The following is a 17020-nucleotide window of genomic DNA, read 5'->3' as shown; positions in this document are numbered from 1 at the left end:
GCAGCATCTACCTAGATGAGTAGAAATGTTTTTTATTTCAGTCACATACTTCTCTTTTAACTCGAAAACTGGTGACCGGTAAGAACTTTGAAAGCATTACCTATGGAGTACTGAAGATCTTTGCCGTTTAATGAGCAAACACAATTATTAGGCATGACATGTTGAGTATTGTTCTGGACATTTTATAGATAGGCAACTCCTATGTTCATATTGATTAGTGGTTCCAAATTAATAATAACTACTGCTACTGCAGTAGGGAACAGACACAAAAAGATACACTCAGCATCTTTCAAAATCACTGTTCTGCTTCATTTAATGCAATTAAAGGTTTTTATACACATGATTAGGTAGGTATCACATTAATATTACAATTGTACTTTTATGGTAACAAGGGGCGTAACATAGGCAGGCTAATTCTGATCAGGACTTGAAAGAATGCAAACATATATTACTCCAGATCCAGGGATTACCATTTTAAATCTAAAACCTGCATGCCTGACACGAAAACAATTAAAATTATTCCTTCAGCTTCTCAATGCCGCTAAACAAACCATAGCCAAAGCTTGGAAGACTACCACTTTGAATCTTGTAGAAGTTAAACATAGGATGAATAATGCATTATTACATGCAAAAATGGAAGCCATGGATTGCGATAAATTTAGTACTTTTATAAGCATTTAGGACCCTTGGATTATACATGGCCTATCACTGGGTTTTGAGGAACAGGTTCTGAATGCTTGGTAGTTAACCACTTGCCGACCGCCGTCCGACTATATACGGCAGCGGTCAGCCCCTCCCAGGCAAAGTGACGTACCGGTACGTCACTAGCCTGGGAGCCAATAGGGGGCGAGCTCGCCCCTGCTCGTACCCTATGCAGCCCGCGCGTGTGACCGGATTACGGATTTTAACCCTGGTTGGTAGTGAAACTGTATCAGATATTGAGGCTATTGAGTGCCATATTCCCCAAGGTGCTCGCTACCTGAAGGTTTAGGAGGACGGTTCCATAACTTGGGATTCTGGCATTGATATTATAAATAAAGTGCACATAGACCACTATCCTGTGATTTATAGTTTTCATCACGGCATGTGGGACTAATATCCTGATTAACCAACTGAATCCTTCTCACTTTGGTCTATTTTAATTGCTTCCTTCTCCAAAGATCTCGGTAACTGAACAGTATGTTGTTTACCGGGCGCCCGCGTTCGGCACATCGCAGATCTGACAGACAGATTATTGTGCGGGGCTGGGGATGACCCAGCGGTCATGGTGCATGTGGGCACTAATGACAAAGTAAAAGGTAGGTGGAGGATCCTAAAGAACGATTTCAGGGACTTAGGTAATAGATTGAGGAAAAGAACCTCCAAGGTGGTTTTCTCTGAAATACTGCCTGTACCTCGAGCCACACAGGAGAGGCAGAAGGAGATTAGGGAATTTAACAAGTGGCTGAGGAATTGGTGTAGAAAGGAGGGGTTTGGGTTCCTGGAGAACTGGGCTGACTTCTCAGTCGGCTACCGGCTCTTTAGCAAGGATGGGCTGCACCTTAATGGGGATGGTACAGCTCTTTTGGGGAGAAAGATGGCCACCAAGTTGGAGGGGCTTTTAAACTAGGAGACGGGGGGGAGAGCTCAGAAGTAGAGTCAGTCAGGAGGGAGCAAAGGACTGAAGGCAGTGGTAGGGTCAACAGCGACAGTAGGTCCACAACATCAATTGGCAGGTCTGTGCAGGAAAACCTCAGACCAAACAGGAATAAACATAACCACCAATCACGTTTAAATTCTGTAAAACTAAGAGGGGTATATGCTAATGCCAGGAGCCTAGCTAATAATATGGATGAATTGGAAATGTTAGTACATGAGGATGACATAGACCTTGTGGGAATAATGGAGACTTGGTTCGACCCCTCACATGACTGGCTGGCCAATATCCAAGGGTATTCCGTATACCGGAAGGACAGGGTAGGAAAAAGAGGGGGAGGGGTATGTCTCTATGTCTAAAACAATGTAAAGGTGATAGAGAGGAGTGACATCACGGAAGGGATGAGCATGGATTTAGAATCTGTGTGGGTAGAGCTCCATAGAGAAGGAGATAAGGGAAAAGTAATTGTGGGGGTTTGCTATAGGCCACCTAAACAAGGGGAGGAGGTAGAGCTGAAATTTTTAGCACTACTGGGTAAAGTGGCAAAACTGGGATCAGTCATCATATTGGGGGACTTCAATTATCCCGACATTGACTGGGAAGAGGGGACTACACACTCACAGAAGGCCCGTCTATTCACGGAAACCTTACAGGATAATTACATGTCACAGTTGGTGGATTCTCCTACTAGGGAAAACGCAGTCCTGGATCTATTGATCACTAATGACCCTGACCTAATCTCGGAGGTAGGAGTCCAGGACTACCTGGGCTCTAGCGATCACAGGATGATCAAATTTAGTGTAAATAACAAAATAACAAGGCAAGTGGGGAACATAAGAACCCTAAACTTCAGAAGGGCAAACTTTCCAAAATTGTACTCATTGATGGAAAGGGTAAACTGGGACCAAACCCTGGGATCACTGACCACTAAGGATAAATGGGAATGCTTTAGGAACATATTAAGCAAATGCATCTTGCAGTGCATTCCTATGGGAAATAAATTTAGAAGAGACAAAGCCAAACCTGGCTGGCTAAACCATAGCATTAAAAAACTTATTAGGGGAAAAAAATTGGCCTTCAAGAAATATAAATCAGAGGGCATAGTATCAGCTTTCGAGCAATACAAGGAGGCAAATAAGAAAAGTAAACACGAAATCAAGATGGCTAAAATCAACGTTGAGAGACAAATAGCGGAGGATAGTAAAAAAAACCCAAAGAAATTCTTTAAATATATCAACAGCAAAAAAGCTAGGGCTGAGCATATTGCGCACATAATTAATGATGATGGGAGGATGGTTACAGAGGACACTGAAAAAGCAACCATGCTGAATGCTTTTTTTTTGTCAGTCTTTACACATGAAAAGGAGGGGTACACTGACCATGACTATATGGTTAGTAGTAATACACAGGACTTGCCACTATGGCTAACAGAGGGTGAAATCAGGGAAAGGCTGGATAAACTTAACACAAACAAATCACCAGGCCCGGATGGCGTACATCCGAGAGTACTCAAGGAACTCAGTAAGGTTATATCTAGACCACTGTTCCTGATCTTTGCTGACAGTATTAGGACAGGAGATGTACCAGGGGAGTGGAGGAAAGCTAACGTGATTCAAATATTCAAAAAGGGTCAGAGGCATATACCAGGAAATTATAGGCCTGTCAGTTTGACATCAATAGTACTTCTGGAGGGGATGATAAGGGACTATATCGTACAGTTTGCTAAAGACAACAACATCATCAGCAGTAATCAGCACGGGTTTACAAATGGGCGTTCTTGTCAAACCAATCTCCTAACATTCTATGAGGAGGTGAGCTGTGAGCTAGATAGGGGCAGACCAGTGGATGTGGTGTACTTGGATTTCGCTAAGGCGTTTGATACAGTTCCCCACAAGCGCTTAATTTATAAAATAAGGTCTGCAGGTATTGACAGCAGGGTTTGCTCTTGGATACGGAACTGGCTAAAAGGGCGTGTCCAAAGGGTGGTAATAAACAGCGCATACTCAGACTGGTCTGAGGTTGTAAGCGGGGTGCCCCAGGGCTCAGTCCTGGGAGCAACCTTGTTCAATTTATTCATAAACAGCATTGAGGACGGGATCAGTAGTTCATTATCAGTTTTTGCAGATGACACTAAATTGGCCAGGGCAATAACTGCACAGCATGAAGCAGATATCCTACAGGATGACCTAGACAAAATAACGGAGTGGGCAACGACATGGCAAATGAGGTTTAATGTGGAGAAGTGTAAGGTTTTGCACTTGGGGACTAAAAACATAAAAGCACAATACACGTTAGGGGGGGAACACTTGGGGGAATCAAAAATGGAGAAGGATCTGGGAGTCTTGGTGGATGATAGATTAGGAAATTGCATGCAATGCCAAGCGGCAGCTGCCAAAGCCAGCAGAATATTAGCATGCATAAAGAAAGGGATGTATTCCAGAGATAAGACTATAATCCTTCCACTTTATAAAACTCTGGTCCGACCACATCTGGAGTATTCTGTCCAGTTCTGGTCGCCAGTCCTCAGGAGGGATGTGTTGGAGCTGGAGAGAGTACAGAGAAGGGCAACTAAACTGATTAGGGGATTGGAGGACCTTAATTACGAAGAGCGTCTGCAATCGCTCGATTTATTCTCCCTGGAGAAGAGACGCCTGAGGGGGGACATGATAGCAATTTATAAATATCTCAATGGGGATCCCAGCTTAGAAAAAAAGCTGTTCAGTCGAAGGGATTCCATGAGGACAAGAGGGCACACAATGCGATTAGAGGAGAAGCGTTTTAACCTCAGGCAACGTGGGGGGTTCTTTACTGTTAGGGCTACAAGAGTGTAGAATTCTCTACCACAAGAGGTGGTCACTGCGGGAAGTATGGTGGCTTTCAAAAGACTCTTAGACTTACATCTCAAGGATCAGGACATTCAGGGCTATGTGAGATGATTACAGCCACACACACCTACACAGGTTGAACTGGATGGACTATTGTCTTTATTCAACCTCAACTACTATGTAACTATGTAACTATGATTGGAGTCACATATTTATTCATTTCTTCACTCATTATTGTGTATTTTTTGCCATTAATTATTCGCTAATGATCCATTTATTGTTCACTAATTGTTTAAATACTTAACCACTGCACTGTTTGTATTTTAATTTCATATAATGTTGGGTATCAGGACGTAGTGCACAGCAGCTATTTGTACATATTGCATCTTTTAGCGCAGATTTGATTTGTTTATTAATACTGTATATTGCTTTTGTGTGCCTTAAAATTAACTTTGGTGTATTTTTTAATGAAAATTTGCTCTGATATCAAATGACAGAAAATTTTTTAAACTACCACGTGTTTTAGATTTAAAGTTGTACTAAACCCAGGAGCCTGCATTCACTATATCTGGTCTCCCACAGAATACAGAACATGAACATGCAATTATTTTAGTAAATATAAACTGCTAAGTATTTTTTCTCATCAGCAGTTAAAGCAGTCTTGTGACTTCTATCAGTGTCTGGTTAAAGCTTGTAGGAGGAGTTTCTATTCTCCTCTGAGTGTCCTATGAGACTGCATGACCTCTGACCCTCTGTCTGGACAGTGCTGATTGGCCCTGTGCTGATCACATGAACCCTTCTCTAGCAATACACACCAAACTGAGCATGTGTAGCCTGACTCCAGTAGAGTGGGGTACACACACTATAAGAAAATCGGGCGAACGATTGTCCGATTTTCCTCGTTGTTCCACAGCAAATCAGAACCGTTGAACAAACATTTTTAAGAAAATTGGTTAGACAATTCTCGTATGACAAAAGCTTTTTTTGTTGTTTATTGTTTCTGATCATGCGCAGTCTTTCTTTTCTGATTTTCCTTGTACAAAAATTGTACAAAAATGGTACACATTAAACGAAAATCCTTTGTTTTTTTCCATACGAGAAAAAGGTTGGAGTTTGTCCTTTCGAGAATTTTTCGTACGAAAATTCAGAATCGTCTGTAGAAAGTTCTGTACACACTATAAGAAAATTGTACGAAAATTCTTTGGACGAAAATGTTTGCCCGATTCTGTGTACAAACCTTTACTTATCCGGACATGTTATGGGGACAATGCAAGAAGAGGAGGATCTGTGCATACAGGATCAAACAGCCTTTTTTTACACAATGCAGAGGATTAACCCCTTAGGTTCCACAGTGAGAATAACAAGCATACTTTACTGCATATACAGACTGATTTTACTGTTGTAGGTTTAGTAAGACTTTAACTAATGTTCATACCTAAAATGATGATTTAAACGTGTACAAAAAAAAAAAAATTCAAAAACAGCCCTGGCAGCAAAAGGGTTGAAGGAGCTCCCCATATATTCAGGTATGCTGCTATAACAAGTCTCCTGGATGGTGATACCATCATCAGGGAGGGAGGTATGACAGCACAGGTTGCAGACCCACTATGGAGATCCTTACTGTCTATATGGACCATGCGCTTTGGCTTTGTGCGGGGGATTGTACTCTCTCAGTTCCCAATTTGGACTTATTTCTGGGTGATTTACATCCTCATCGACAGCTATTACCCTTATGTAAGCTATATTCTTATTTAACATTCTAATTATACCCTTTTGTTGGATGCAACATCATTTATTTATATGTATCCTTCTAGATATTAGAATTATGCCTGCTTCTGAGGAAGTGAATACTTTTTTCACGAAACGCGTTGAGCTTATGAGGCAATCTATATTTGCAAGCTCCATCATGCACCTAAACCTATGAGACAATTTCTATTTGCTAGCTACATCATGCATCCAACCATTTTCTATTTATTTTAAACAATTTTTTCTTGTAATATTTTTTTACTGTCTTTTTTCATTGTGCATGGCTCCATCAGACTATTCCTATTATACATACTTTGTGTGTTTGTTTACTACATACTTTGTATGTTTGTTTATTGTTTCTGTACTTCATATGTACCGATGTTAACTGCCATGATATGTTAAATAATAAATGCGAGATGTTAATTAATTGTACATTTTTGTGCTTACCAGCATATGTATACACCATTAATAATATTTGCATACTGGCCACACCTCATATAAAGTCCCACTCATTTTTGAACACTATGTGTTCTATTATTTAAGTATATCTGTCCTTGTTTGAGCCGTTTGGCTGGTTACTTCATCAATGCCCGAGCACGTTTCTTCCTCCCTGACAGCAATCTTTTTCACCGGTTCCAAATCACTAGTTAGCGATCGCTCTTGCTGAGAATGGCAGAAAGACGAAGGTTAGAAAACAGGGAGCTGTTAAAAGCCTATTTTTCGCTTGGCACATGTTTAATTTGACATTCAAAGTCTGACCTTAAAATAAAATAAGGCTTTCTGAATTAATTGAAATGCTACATAGTGCTGCGGCAATAATATCCAGAGGGGTCATTGTATAATTAGGCAGCAGGCATCGGCAGCGGGATTAAGATGCCACAAAAACGGCTGCGCATTAGTATAAAAACAAATGTTCTTGATGCTTTCGATCTGATTAAAAGGCAATTCCAATCAGTCATTGGGCTTCTTATCCAGTCCAGGAAACACTGCGATTATGTTAAAATCAAAAGAACCACTCAGGATCCCTTTAAAATAGAGTCTTCCAACATCCACTTCATCTAGATTAAGCAGTTTTTTCACAGTGCTTGGGAGGGACTGCAACTTCTTGTTATATAATACTCTCTTTCTCTCAGAACTTACAGTCATACTTGACTTTTAGCAAATTTTATGTTACACCGGTATTTAGGGTGTAATATGAAACATAATCACATTGCCCAACCCCCACTCTCAAACAACTGTCCACAGTTTGACATTCCACTCCAATTCATTTTAATACCCTAACTAAATAGTAAGTACAATTTTGAAAAATATAATAAAACAAATGTCACTGTAATAAAAATCAACTTAAAATCTAGACTACCTTAAAAGTGGACAGTGTCAGTCAGTAAAGCAGTGGACGGTGTAAGTAAAGCGCTGGATGGTGTTAGTAGGGCAGTGTACGGTGTCAGTAAAGTGCTGGATGGTGTTAGTAGGGCAGTGGATGGTGTCAGTAAAGTGCTGGATGGTGTTAGTAGGGCAGTGGGTGGTGTCAGTAAAGTGCTGGATGGTGTTAGTAGGGCAGTGGATGGTGTCAGTAAAGTGCTGGATGGTTTTAGTAGGGCAGTGGACGGTGTTAGTAAAGTGCTGGATGGTGTTAGTAGGGCAGTGGATGGTGTCAGTAGGTCAAACAACAACCAAAAAATTCCCAGCTCAATTTACCAGCCAGCCTACAACAAACCAAAATTGTCCTGTCTAACAGTTCACGTTAATAACAGGAGTTTAGTTTGCACACATTTGCAAATACATGTGTAAGCTGCAGAGGCCACGTCACAGCACCCTCGTATTATCTGCAGTCCTAACGCTATAAATTGTAAGGGCCTCCATAGTGGGAACACAAATATAATAATGGATAGATTGAGGGGGTGCACTGGACACCTTCACTGCTATTGTGCTATTTGCTGGGGGCCCAGTGCGCCACTGTGCCTATAAGGAGGGGTGGGCTCCCTCCAGGCATATCTGCCCTCAATCTATCCATTATTATATATGTGCTCCCAATATGGAGGCTCTTATAGCGTTAGGACTGCAGATAATACGAGGTTGCTGTGGCGTGGCCTCTACAGCTTGTGCATGTATTTGCAAATGTGTGCAAACTAGACCCCTGTTTTCAACGTGAACTGTTAGACATGACAATTCAGTTTGTTGTTGGCTGGCTGGTGAGTTGAGCTTGCCTTTTGCATTGCCTTTTTATGTGCTCCATGCTGCTAGGGCAGTTATAGGTTGGGGCAGTTGCCGTTTGGTGTCAACAGGGCAGTGGATGGTGCCAGTAGGGCAGTGGATGGGGCCAGTAGGGCAGTGGACGGTGCCAGTAGGGCAGTGGACGGTGCCAGTAGGGCCGTGGACGGGGCCAGTAGGGCAGTGGATGGGGCCAGTAGGGCAGTGGACGTGCCAGAAGGGCAGTGGACGGTGCCAGTAGGGCAGTGGATGGTGCCAGTAGGGCAGTGGATGGTGCCAGAAGGGCAGTGGACGGTGCCAGTAGGGCAGTGGACGGTGCCAGAAGGGCAGTGGACGGTGCCAGTAGGGCAGTGGACTGTGCCAGTAGGGCCGTGGATGGGGCCAGTAGGGCAGTGGACAGTGCCAGTAGGGCAGTGGATGGGGCCAGTAGAGCAGTGGATGGTGTCAGTAGTTTTTTTTTTTTTTTTTCATTTTTTAGTATTTTACTATTTTATTTATTTATTTAATTTTCCTAATTTTTAGCAGCCCTGTTGGGGGGCTTTGGTGAAATATCAGTAGTTCAAACAGACCCCTGATGTCTCACTTTTGAGACAGAGAAAGGAGATTGAGAACACAGCCCTTAATCTCCATATCCACAGCTTCAGTTGCACAGAATGACTTCTGTACAACCACCCTGTTGGGTGATTGATCAGTACCGCCGGTTATAGCTGGCAGCACTGATCAGTGTATTCCGACAAAGGGGAAGTCTCCCCGCTAGCCTTGCAAAATGCAATAACTCAGCAGGGATGGTCATTTTTTTTCGATCAACCCACTGGTGGGTTGCCTAACACACACTACAAAGTTGCAGAACCGCATTCAAGCGTTAGGCGGTTAACAGGACATCGACTTTTTATTACATGCAAAATTCTCATGTATGACTGGCGAGCTAACTTTACATGTAAGCCATGGTGTGCAGATAGCTTACTCTGGGGACGGTCTCCTTGCGGTTGCACCGGCTGCCCTCGTCAGTCTATAAGCAGCCTAACAGTTTGTGATCATAGAAGCACTACATTTAGCGCCGACCTGAGATTAGTGGTTTGAATGCACGCTGGCCTGGGCATCCACATTGCTGGAGGTCGGCCAAAGCCACCTTAACAAACAAAACAGAATCCAAACCTAGACACCAGAGAATACATGACTCCAGGCCTGACACTACACCCACCACTAATTACCAGGTAACACTCCGTCATTATAACACTGCGAAAACCAATTTCAGAGGAACACGCTCATTCTGTATAATTCATGAAACTGTAATGACTCCAAGCCTGGACTTCAATATTATTAATGTTATTACTATTACAGACTACATAGGAAATGTATTGCTTTAATAGAAAAATACACAGGAGTATAATATATTATATTTTTTTTTTCCTCTTTTTCCCTCTAAATAAAGGATCACATTTTACAGTAATTCCTTGGTTGGGTGGCTTCTGCAGATATCTGTAATAGTATGCTACAGCCGAAACCTATGTAGAATGTTTTTTTCCCTATTTAGTTCTGGTTCGCACCATAGCTGTTTAACTGTTTTGAGCTGCACAGATCAATGCAGGCTCAACGCGAGGGCACATCAAAAATTGGGCAAGTGGGGTGGTGCGCAGCATGCATGCATTTTTACACAGCAAAAGGCATTGTGCCACATGTCCACATACTGTCACGCGTTTCGACACTCTGCGATACAAAGTTGAATAAAATGTAATTTTATGACATTTTGATAAAAGTTTTTAGAAAAACGGAAACAGTGTGATGGAAACAACCTTCACAGGGCACACCAGTGCACACATTATATGGGGCATAGAACATGCGGGCTGATGTGAATGAGCAAATTTTGTTGAATGTTGTAATTTTATTGTGCATTTTTAATTATTCCCTCCTCCCATTTGCATTCGCGATTTAGGGGGGCTGTTAGTAAGGACTCACATGGGTGGCTGGGGGGAGGGGGGAGGGTCATTAAAACCACAGCTTTTTCTTTTCTCTGCTCCTGACCGCCCACACAAATTCTAAAGCTGGGTATACACTAGCAGAATTCTTAAGCCTAGTACACACCATTTGTTTTTTTCATTTAACCCAGCAGGTTGAACAAAAAAAAACTGACAGCTCCAGTCGGAGCCGCTGTACTAACAATCAGATGTTAGTACAGCGATCTCCCCGCTGAGCTATTGTGTTCTGACAGGGGCTGACCCGTCAGAACACTCCGGTTTGCACTCTTTGCCCTTGGCTGAGAGCGCTGATCATGAGTCGGTCGGCTGCTGGTTTTCCAGCATGCTCGGCTACAGTCGACAAATGCTCTTACAAGGAAAAATGTTAAACTAAATTCTGTGTATACCCAGCCTGACAGGGCTCTACAGATGCATTGACTGTGCTTTTTTTGCTTCCCAGCTGCGGCATTTTTTACTCAGGCTGCAAAGTTTGACAGGAGGCCCCACCTGTAACCCATCGAGATCACTGGGGCCGCAACGTAACCACGATCCAAACCTTTGTTTATAAATATTTTTATTAAATTTCTTTACATACATACATACAAAAACATCAATTTGCACAAAACCATGAAATGTTGGTGTCACCAGCATGTATGTTACCCTTTAACTATTTTTCTTTTAATTTCCCCTTTATTTTTCCTTCCCTTCCTCCTCTCCACCCCCACCCCAAAAAAAATAAAAAAATAATAATAATTTTGTGTTGGTGATTAAATTAAGGGGTGTATCTCAGGGTAGAAACTGTGGTTATCTGCCTTGTTCCACCCTATATAATGTAAACAAAAACTATAAAAATTTGGTAAATTATACACTAAAATAGCTTTATTTAAGGGTATATATATATATATATATATATATATATATATATATATATATATATATATCAACTAAATATAGCAAATTACACCCTGAAGAAAAAAAAATTCTTTATCTTTTCCCCTATTTTTCTCTTTTCCTTCCTTTCCTCCTTATGTGTTTAAGTGATTAAAATTAAGGGGTGTATATTAGGTTAAAACTGTGGTTATCCTCCCTGTTCCAACCTATATAATGTGAACAAAAAAAAACAATTAAAAATTGTGACTTATACACTGAAAATAGTTTATTTAAGGGTGTGTGTGTGTGTGTGTGTATATATATATACAGTGGGTACGGAAAGTATTCAGACCCCCTTAAATTTTTCACTCTTTGTTATATTGCAGCCATTTGCTAAAATCATTTAGGTTCATTCTTCTTCCTCATGAATGTACACATAGCACCCCATACTGACAGAAAAACACAGAATTGTTGACATTGTTGCAGATTTATTAAAAAAGAAAAACTGAAATATCACATGGTCCTAAGTATTCAGACCCTTTGTTCAGTATTTAGTAGAAGCCCCCTTTTGATCTAATACAGCCAGGAGTCTTTTTGGGAAAGATGCAACAAGTCTTTCACACCTGGATTTGGGGATCCTCTGCCATTCCTCCTTGCAGATCCTCTCCAGTTCTGTCAGGTTGGATGGTAAACGTTGGTGGACAGCCATTTTTAGGTCTCTCCAGAGATGCTCAATTGGGTTTAAGTCAGGGCTCTGGCTGGGCCATTCAAGAACAGTCACGGAGTTGTTGTGAAGCCACTCCTTCGTTATTTTAGCTGTGTGCTTAGGGTCATTGTCTTGTTGGAAGGTAAACCTTCGGCCCAGTCTGAGGTCCAGAGCACTCTGGAGAAGGTTTTTGTCCAGGATATCCCTGTACTTGGCCGCATTCATCTTTCCCTCGATTGCAACCAGTCGTCCTGTCCCTGCAGCTGAAAAACACCCCCACAGCATGATGCTGCCACCACCATGCTTCACTGTTGGGACTGTATTGGACAGGTGATGAGCAGTGCCTGGTTTTCTCCACACATACCGCTTAGAATTAAGGCCAAAAAGTTCTATTTTGGTCTCATCAGATCAGAGAATCTTATTTCTCACCATCTTGGAGTCCTTCAGGTGTTTTTTAGCAAACTCCATGCGGGCTTTCATGTGTCTTACACTGAGGAGAGGCTTCAGTCGGGCCACTCTGCCATAAGCCCCGACTGGTGGAGGGCTGCAGTGATGGTTGACTTTCTACAACTTTCTCCCATCTCCTGACTGCATCTCTGGAGCTCAGCCACAGTGATCTTTGGGTTCTTCTTTACCTCTCTCACCAAGGCTCTTCTCCCCCGATAGCTCAGTTTGGCCGGACGGCCAGCTCTAGGAAGGGTTCTGGTCGTCCCAAACGTCTTCCATTTGAGGATTATGGAGGCCACTGTGCTCTTAGGAACCTTAAGTGCAGCAGAAATCTTTTTGTAACCTTGGCCAGATCTGTGCCTTGCCACAATTCTGTCTCTGAGCTCTTCAGGAAGTTCCTTTGACCTCATGATTCTCATTTGCTCTGACATGCATTGTGATCTGGAAGGTCTTGTATAGACAGGTGTGTGGCTTTCCTAATCAAGTCCAATCAGTATAATCAAACACAGCTGGACTCAAATTAAGGTGTAGAACCATCTCAAGGATGATCAGAAGAAATGGAAAGCACCTGAGTTAAATATATGAGTGTCACAGCAAAGGGTCTGAATACTTAGGACCATGTGATATTTCAGTTTTTCTTTTTTAATAAATCTGCAACAATGTCAACAATTCTGTGTTTTTCTGTCAGTATGGGGTGCTATGTGTACATTCATGAGGAAGAAGAATGAACTTAAACGATTTTAGCAAATGGCTGCAATATAACAAAGAGTGAAAAATTTAAGGGGGTCTGAATACTTTCCGTACCCACTGTATATATATATATATATATATATATATATACACACAGTATATACCAACTAATTACAAATCCCTCACCCAAATCCACCAACAAAAAAAAAAAACCTTTGGCATGAAATTGTGGTGCAGTTATGCAATGTAAAACTGTTGTTGGCAATTAAAAAAAAAAAAAAAAAATGACCTGTCACCTACTGCTATACCTTCCTCTGATAAGTGTTTCAATGCTGATTGCCTTTCAGAGAGTGGTAAGCTTACTACCTGTCTGATAGAACCCTAATGGCCTGTACACAAGATCAAAAAATCATACAAAAAATACAGTTTTGAATAAATCTGTTTGTTAGTACACAGCTTACAAGAGCCGATCACGACAATTCATGCAAATTATCAGATGGAACAAGCAGGAATACTTTTCTAGTATAATACCAGATTGTATGATTTTCATTTTAATCAGCACAGTTGTTGTTCAAAAATAAAAATACAACTACAATACAATACATTACTTCCAAATTTCTATTCTGTCATACACAAATTTTTCTAACTTTAGTAAATTCTTCATTTTCGATATGAGACTAGCATGCAAAGAAAAAAAAAAAAGACAATTATTCATCCGATAATCTCATCGTATGTACCAGGCATTAGGCCTTATACACATGGGAGTACTATTCCATACAAGAACCTGGCGAAATTTGCACACTGTATGGCCAGCTTGCCCTGAATTAAACATGCACCCTTTGTCACAGTTTTTGACCTAAAAATGTGACTTGCAATTCTTTGCGACCATATCTTCACATTTCTGTCCTTAGAAGAACTATTTTCAATGCAACGTGTTTTTAAAGTCTAGGAATCCTTTACAATACCATATGTAATGAAAGCATATCTAGACCATAAGAATGGAGAATCACTGTTAGTTCTAAGCAGCTTTAGGACACACATAATGACCTGAGTTTACACCAAATGTAAAAAAAAAAAAAAAATGTATCCTAAAATGAACAGATGCTGGAATCAGTTTTATAAGGAGATTCAGATATTAGATTAGTGGAATTAAAATGTTTATGGCGAATATTTACTACTTTTTGATGATGAAATCTAGCCATAACATTTCCTCTATCCAAAGAAAAATGCAAAACACCAAGACAATAAGAAGAATTGTACACAGTGATAAAGGATGAAATGTACCTGTCTGAGAATGAAGCTAGTGGAGGTGGTACTCCCATCGGATCTCTTTAATCTACTTCTTCTGGATGTGGTCCCTCTGGACACCTGAGAAACACAACATTTTCAGAGTTCATAGATCACCAAAACGTTTCAAATGGATTCTGCTTCCCAATACACTGGTCCTTATCATGTGCTATAAATCTGCTATGCATAGCCCAATATTTGAAATCAATGCATTCATTTCAACACCTTTTCATTGGGTGAGGTCAATAAACTCCTATTGCATAGCTCCCAACTATCCCTAATTTTACAGGACTGTCTCTGATTTAGAACAAAGTCCCTCTGTCCCTCTTTCCTCCTCATTTGGCTCTCATTTTGGTCTGGTCTTTATAGTTGTATATAAATTGCAATATTTACAGTATCTCACAAAAGTGAGTACACCCCTCACATTTTTGTATATATTTTACTATATCTTTTCATGTGACAACACTGAATAAATTACACTTCAATACAGTGAGTAGTATAAAGTAGTGAGTATACAGCTTGTATCACAGAGTAAATTTGCTGTCCCCTCAAAATAACTCAACACATTAATGTCTAAACCACTGGCAACAAAAGTGAGTACACCCCTAAGTGGAAATGTGAAAATAGGTCCCAAAGTGTCAATATTTGTGTGGCCACCATTGTTTTCCGGCACTGCCTTAACCCTCTTGGGCATGGAGTTCACCAGAGTTTCAGTTTGCTACTAAAGTCCTCTTCCACTCCTCCATGATGACATCACGGAGCTGGTGGAAGTTAGAGGCCTTGCGTTCCTCCACCTTCCGTTTGAGGATGCCCCACAGATGCTCAATAGGGTTTAGGTCTGGATACATGCTTGCCCAGCTTCTTTGCAAGGCAATGGTCTTCTTGGAGGTGTGTTTGGGGTCGTCATCATGCTGGAATACTGCCCTGCAGCCTAGTCCCTGAAGGGAGGGGATCATACTCTGCTTCAGTGTGAAACAGTACATGTTGGCATTCATGGTTCCCTCAATGAACTGTAGCTCCTTAGTGCTGGCAGCACTCATGCAGCCCCAGACCATGACACTCCCACCACCATGCTTGACTGTAGGCAAGAAAATGGCTTATTGGGCCCAATTTGGACATTTCCACTTAGGAGTGTACTCACTTTTGTTGCCAACAGTTTAGACATTAATTACTGTGTGTTGAGTTATTTTGAGGGGACAGCAAATTTACACTGTTATACAAGCTGTACACTCACTAATTTACATTGTAACAAAGTGTCATTTCTTCAGTGTTGTCACATGAAAAATTATAATAAAATATTTGCAAAAATGTGAAGGGTGTACTTCCTTTTGTGAGATACTGTATATTTCAAAAAGTGTTTTCCCAGTGCTAAACCCTAAATCTAGTTTCTAAATTGCTGTACCTGTAAATTTCAATGAAGGAATAGTAATGGTGGGTTTAACTAATCTTTTTTTTTTTTTTTTGTATAATTCTCCTCTAAGGGGGCGTGGCAGGGGGGGTGTCCTACACTTTTGCTAATAGGTGTCCCTCGTTCCCATCTCAAAGAGTTGGAAGGTATGCTATTGTTTTGCATCTAGAAGTGACTGGCACCCATCTGTACTCATTGCTCTACTATTGTGATACTTTGCTTCCAATCCAAATGCAGAAAGCTTTTCAGGGGTGCAGCAGTTTAGACAATTCTAGTGTAGTGTGGTGTCCCTATAAACATGGTGTGGGCGGAGTCCTATGCAGATGAGTAATGGGAACAGGCTACCCCTTCTATGTGGTATGTACTGTAAGTCTGTAGCCTGGGAGGGACAGTATCCTTCGGGGTAGGCCATAGGACTCTAAAGGCCAATTCACTAATGGGGGGCCAACAAGGAGGTGTATGGGAGAGTTGGCTGGACACTCTGTGTTCTGATATTGAACTGTGTTCTGTATGTTGAGTTATGAAGTTGAGGAAAGCATTGTAGGGGTTCAAGAAATATTGCTACTACAATAAAAATGTTAAAAGGCTGCTTGTGTGGACATTTGTTATTATCAGAGTAGGGCCTCAGGCCTACAGAATGTAAGTGGCCAAGATGGTGGAGTCTCTTCCCTTACTGGTGTGTGTGTCCTTTTTCATCTCTGGGCATAGAGGAAATGGGAGGCTTGGTGGGAGCTAGCAGAAAATTAAGGGGGATTTCAAGTGTTGTTACATAGTTACATAGTCTAGTTAAAAATAAAATAAAATACAAGTCCTTCTAGTTCAATCAAAAAAGGGGAAAAAAACAAAAAAATCATACAATCCCATATACACAATCCTTTACCCACAGTTGATCCAGAGGAAGGCAAATAACCCCAGCAAAGCATGATCCAATTTGCTCCAGCAGTGGAAAAAATTCCCTCCTGATCCCCCAAGAGGCAATCGGATATTCCCTGGATCAACTTTACCTAAAAATGTTAGTACCTAGTTATATTATGCACATTTAGAAAAGAATCCAGGCCTTTTTTAAAGCAATCTACTGGGCTGGCCAGAACAAACTCTTGAGGGAATTTATTCCACATCTTCACAGTTCTAAGACCCCGTTCACATAGGGGCGACGCTACTTGCTGGGGCGACCTGTGAGGTTGCAGTGCACAGCGTGCACCGCGACCTCGGCGTGACATGCACAGACTTCATATCATT

The 17020-nt window shown here is 41.3% G+C and overlaps 1 protein-coding gene across 1 annotated transcript in view; it reads right to left on the bottom strand.

Moving 5' to 3' along the window:
* The window catches only part of CACNB4 (calcium voltage-gated channel auxiliary subunit beta 4), a 302149-nt gene that overhangs the window by 272269 nt on the left and 12860 nt on the right, over window positions 1–17020 (bottom strand). Inside the window, exon 2 of the mRNA XM_082261118.1 lies at window positions 14371–14454. Coding sequence (XP_082117244.1) covers window positions 14371–14454 — 84 coding nt within the window. The remainder of the gene's footprint in view (window positions 1–14370; window positions 14455–17020) is intronic.

This window comes from Pelophylax lessonae (genome assembly GCF_965119305.1).
Source record: "Pelophylax lessonae genome assembly, chromosome: 6".
Taxonomy (NCBI): Eukaryota; Metazoa; Chordata; class Amphibia; order Anura; family Ranidae; genus Pelophylax; species Pelophylax lessonae.
Note: the sequence above shows the minus strand (reverse complement) of the source record. Positions and strands in the feature narration are given on the sequence as shown.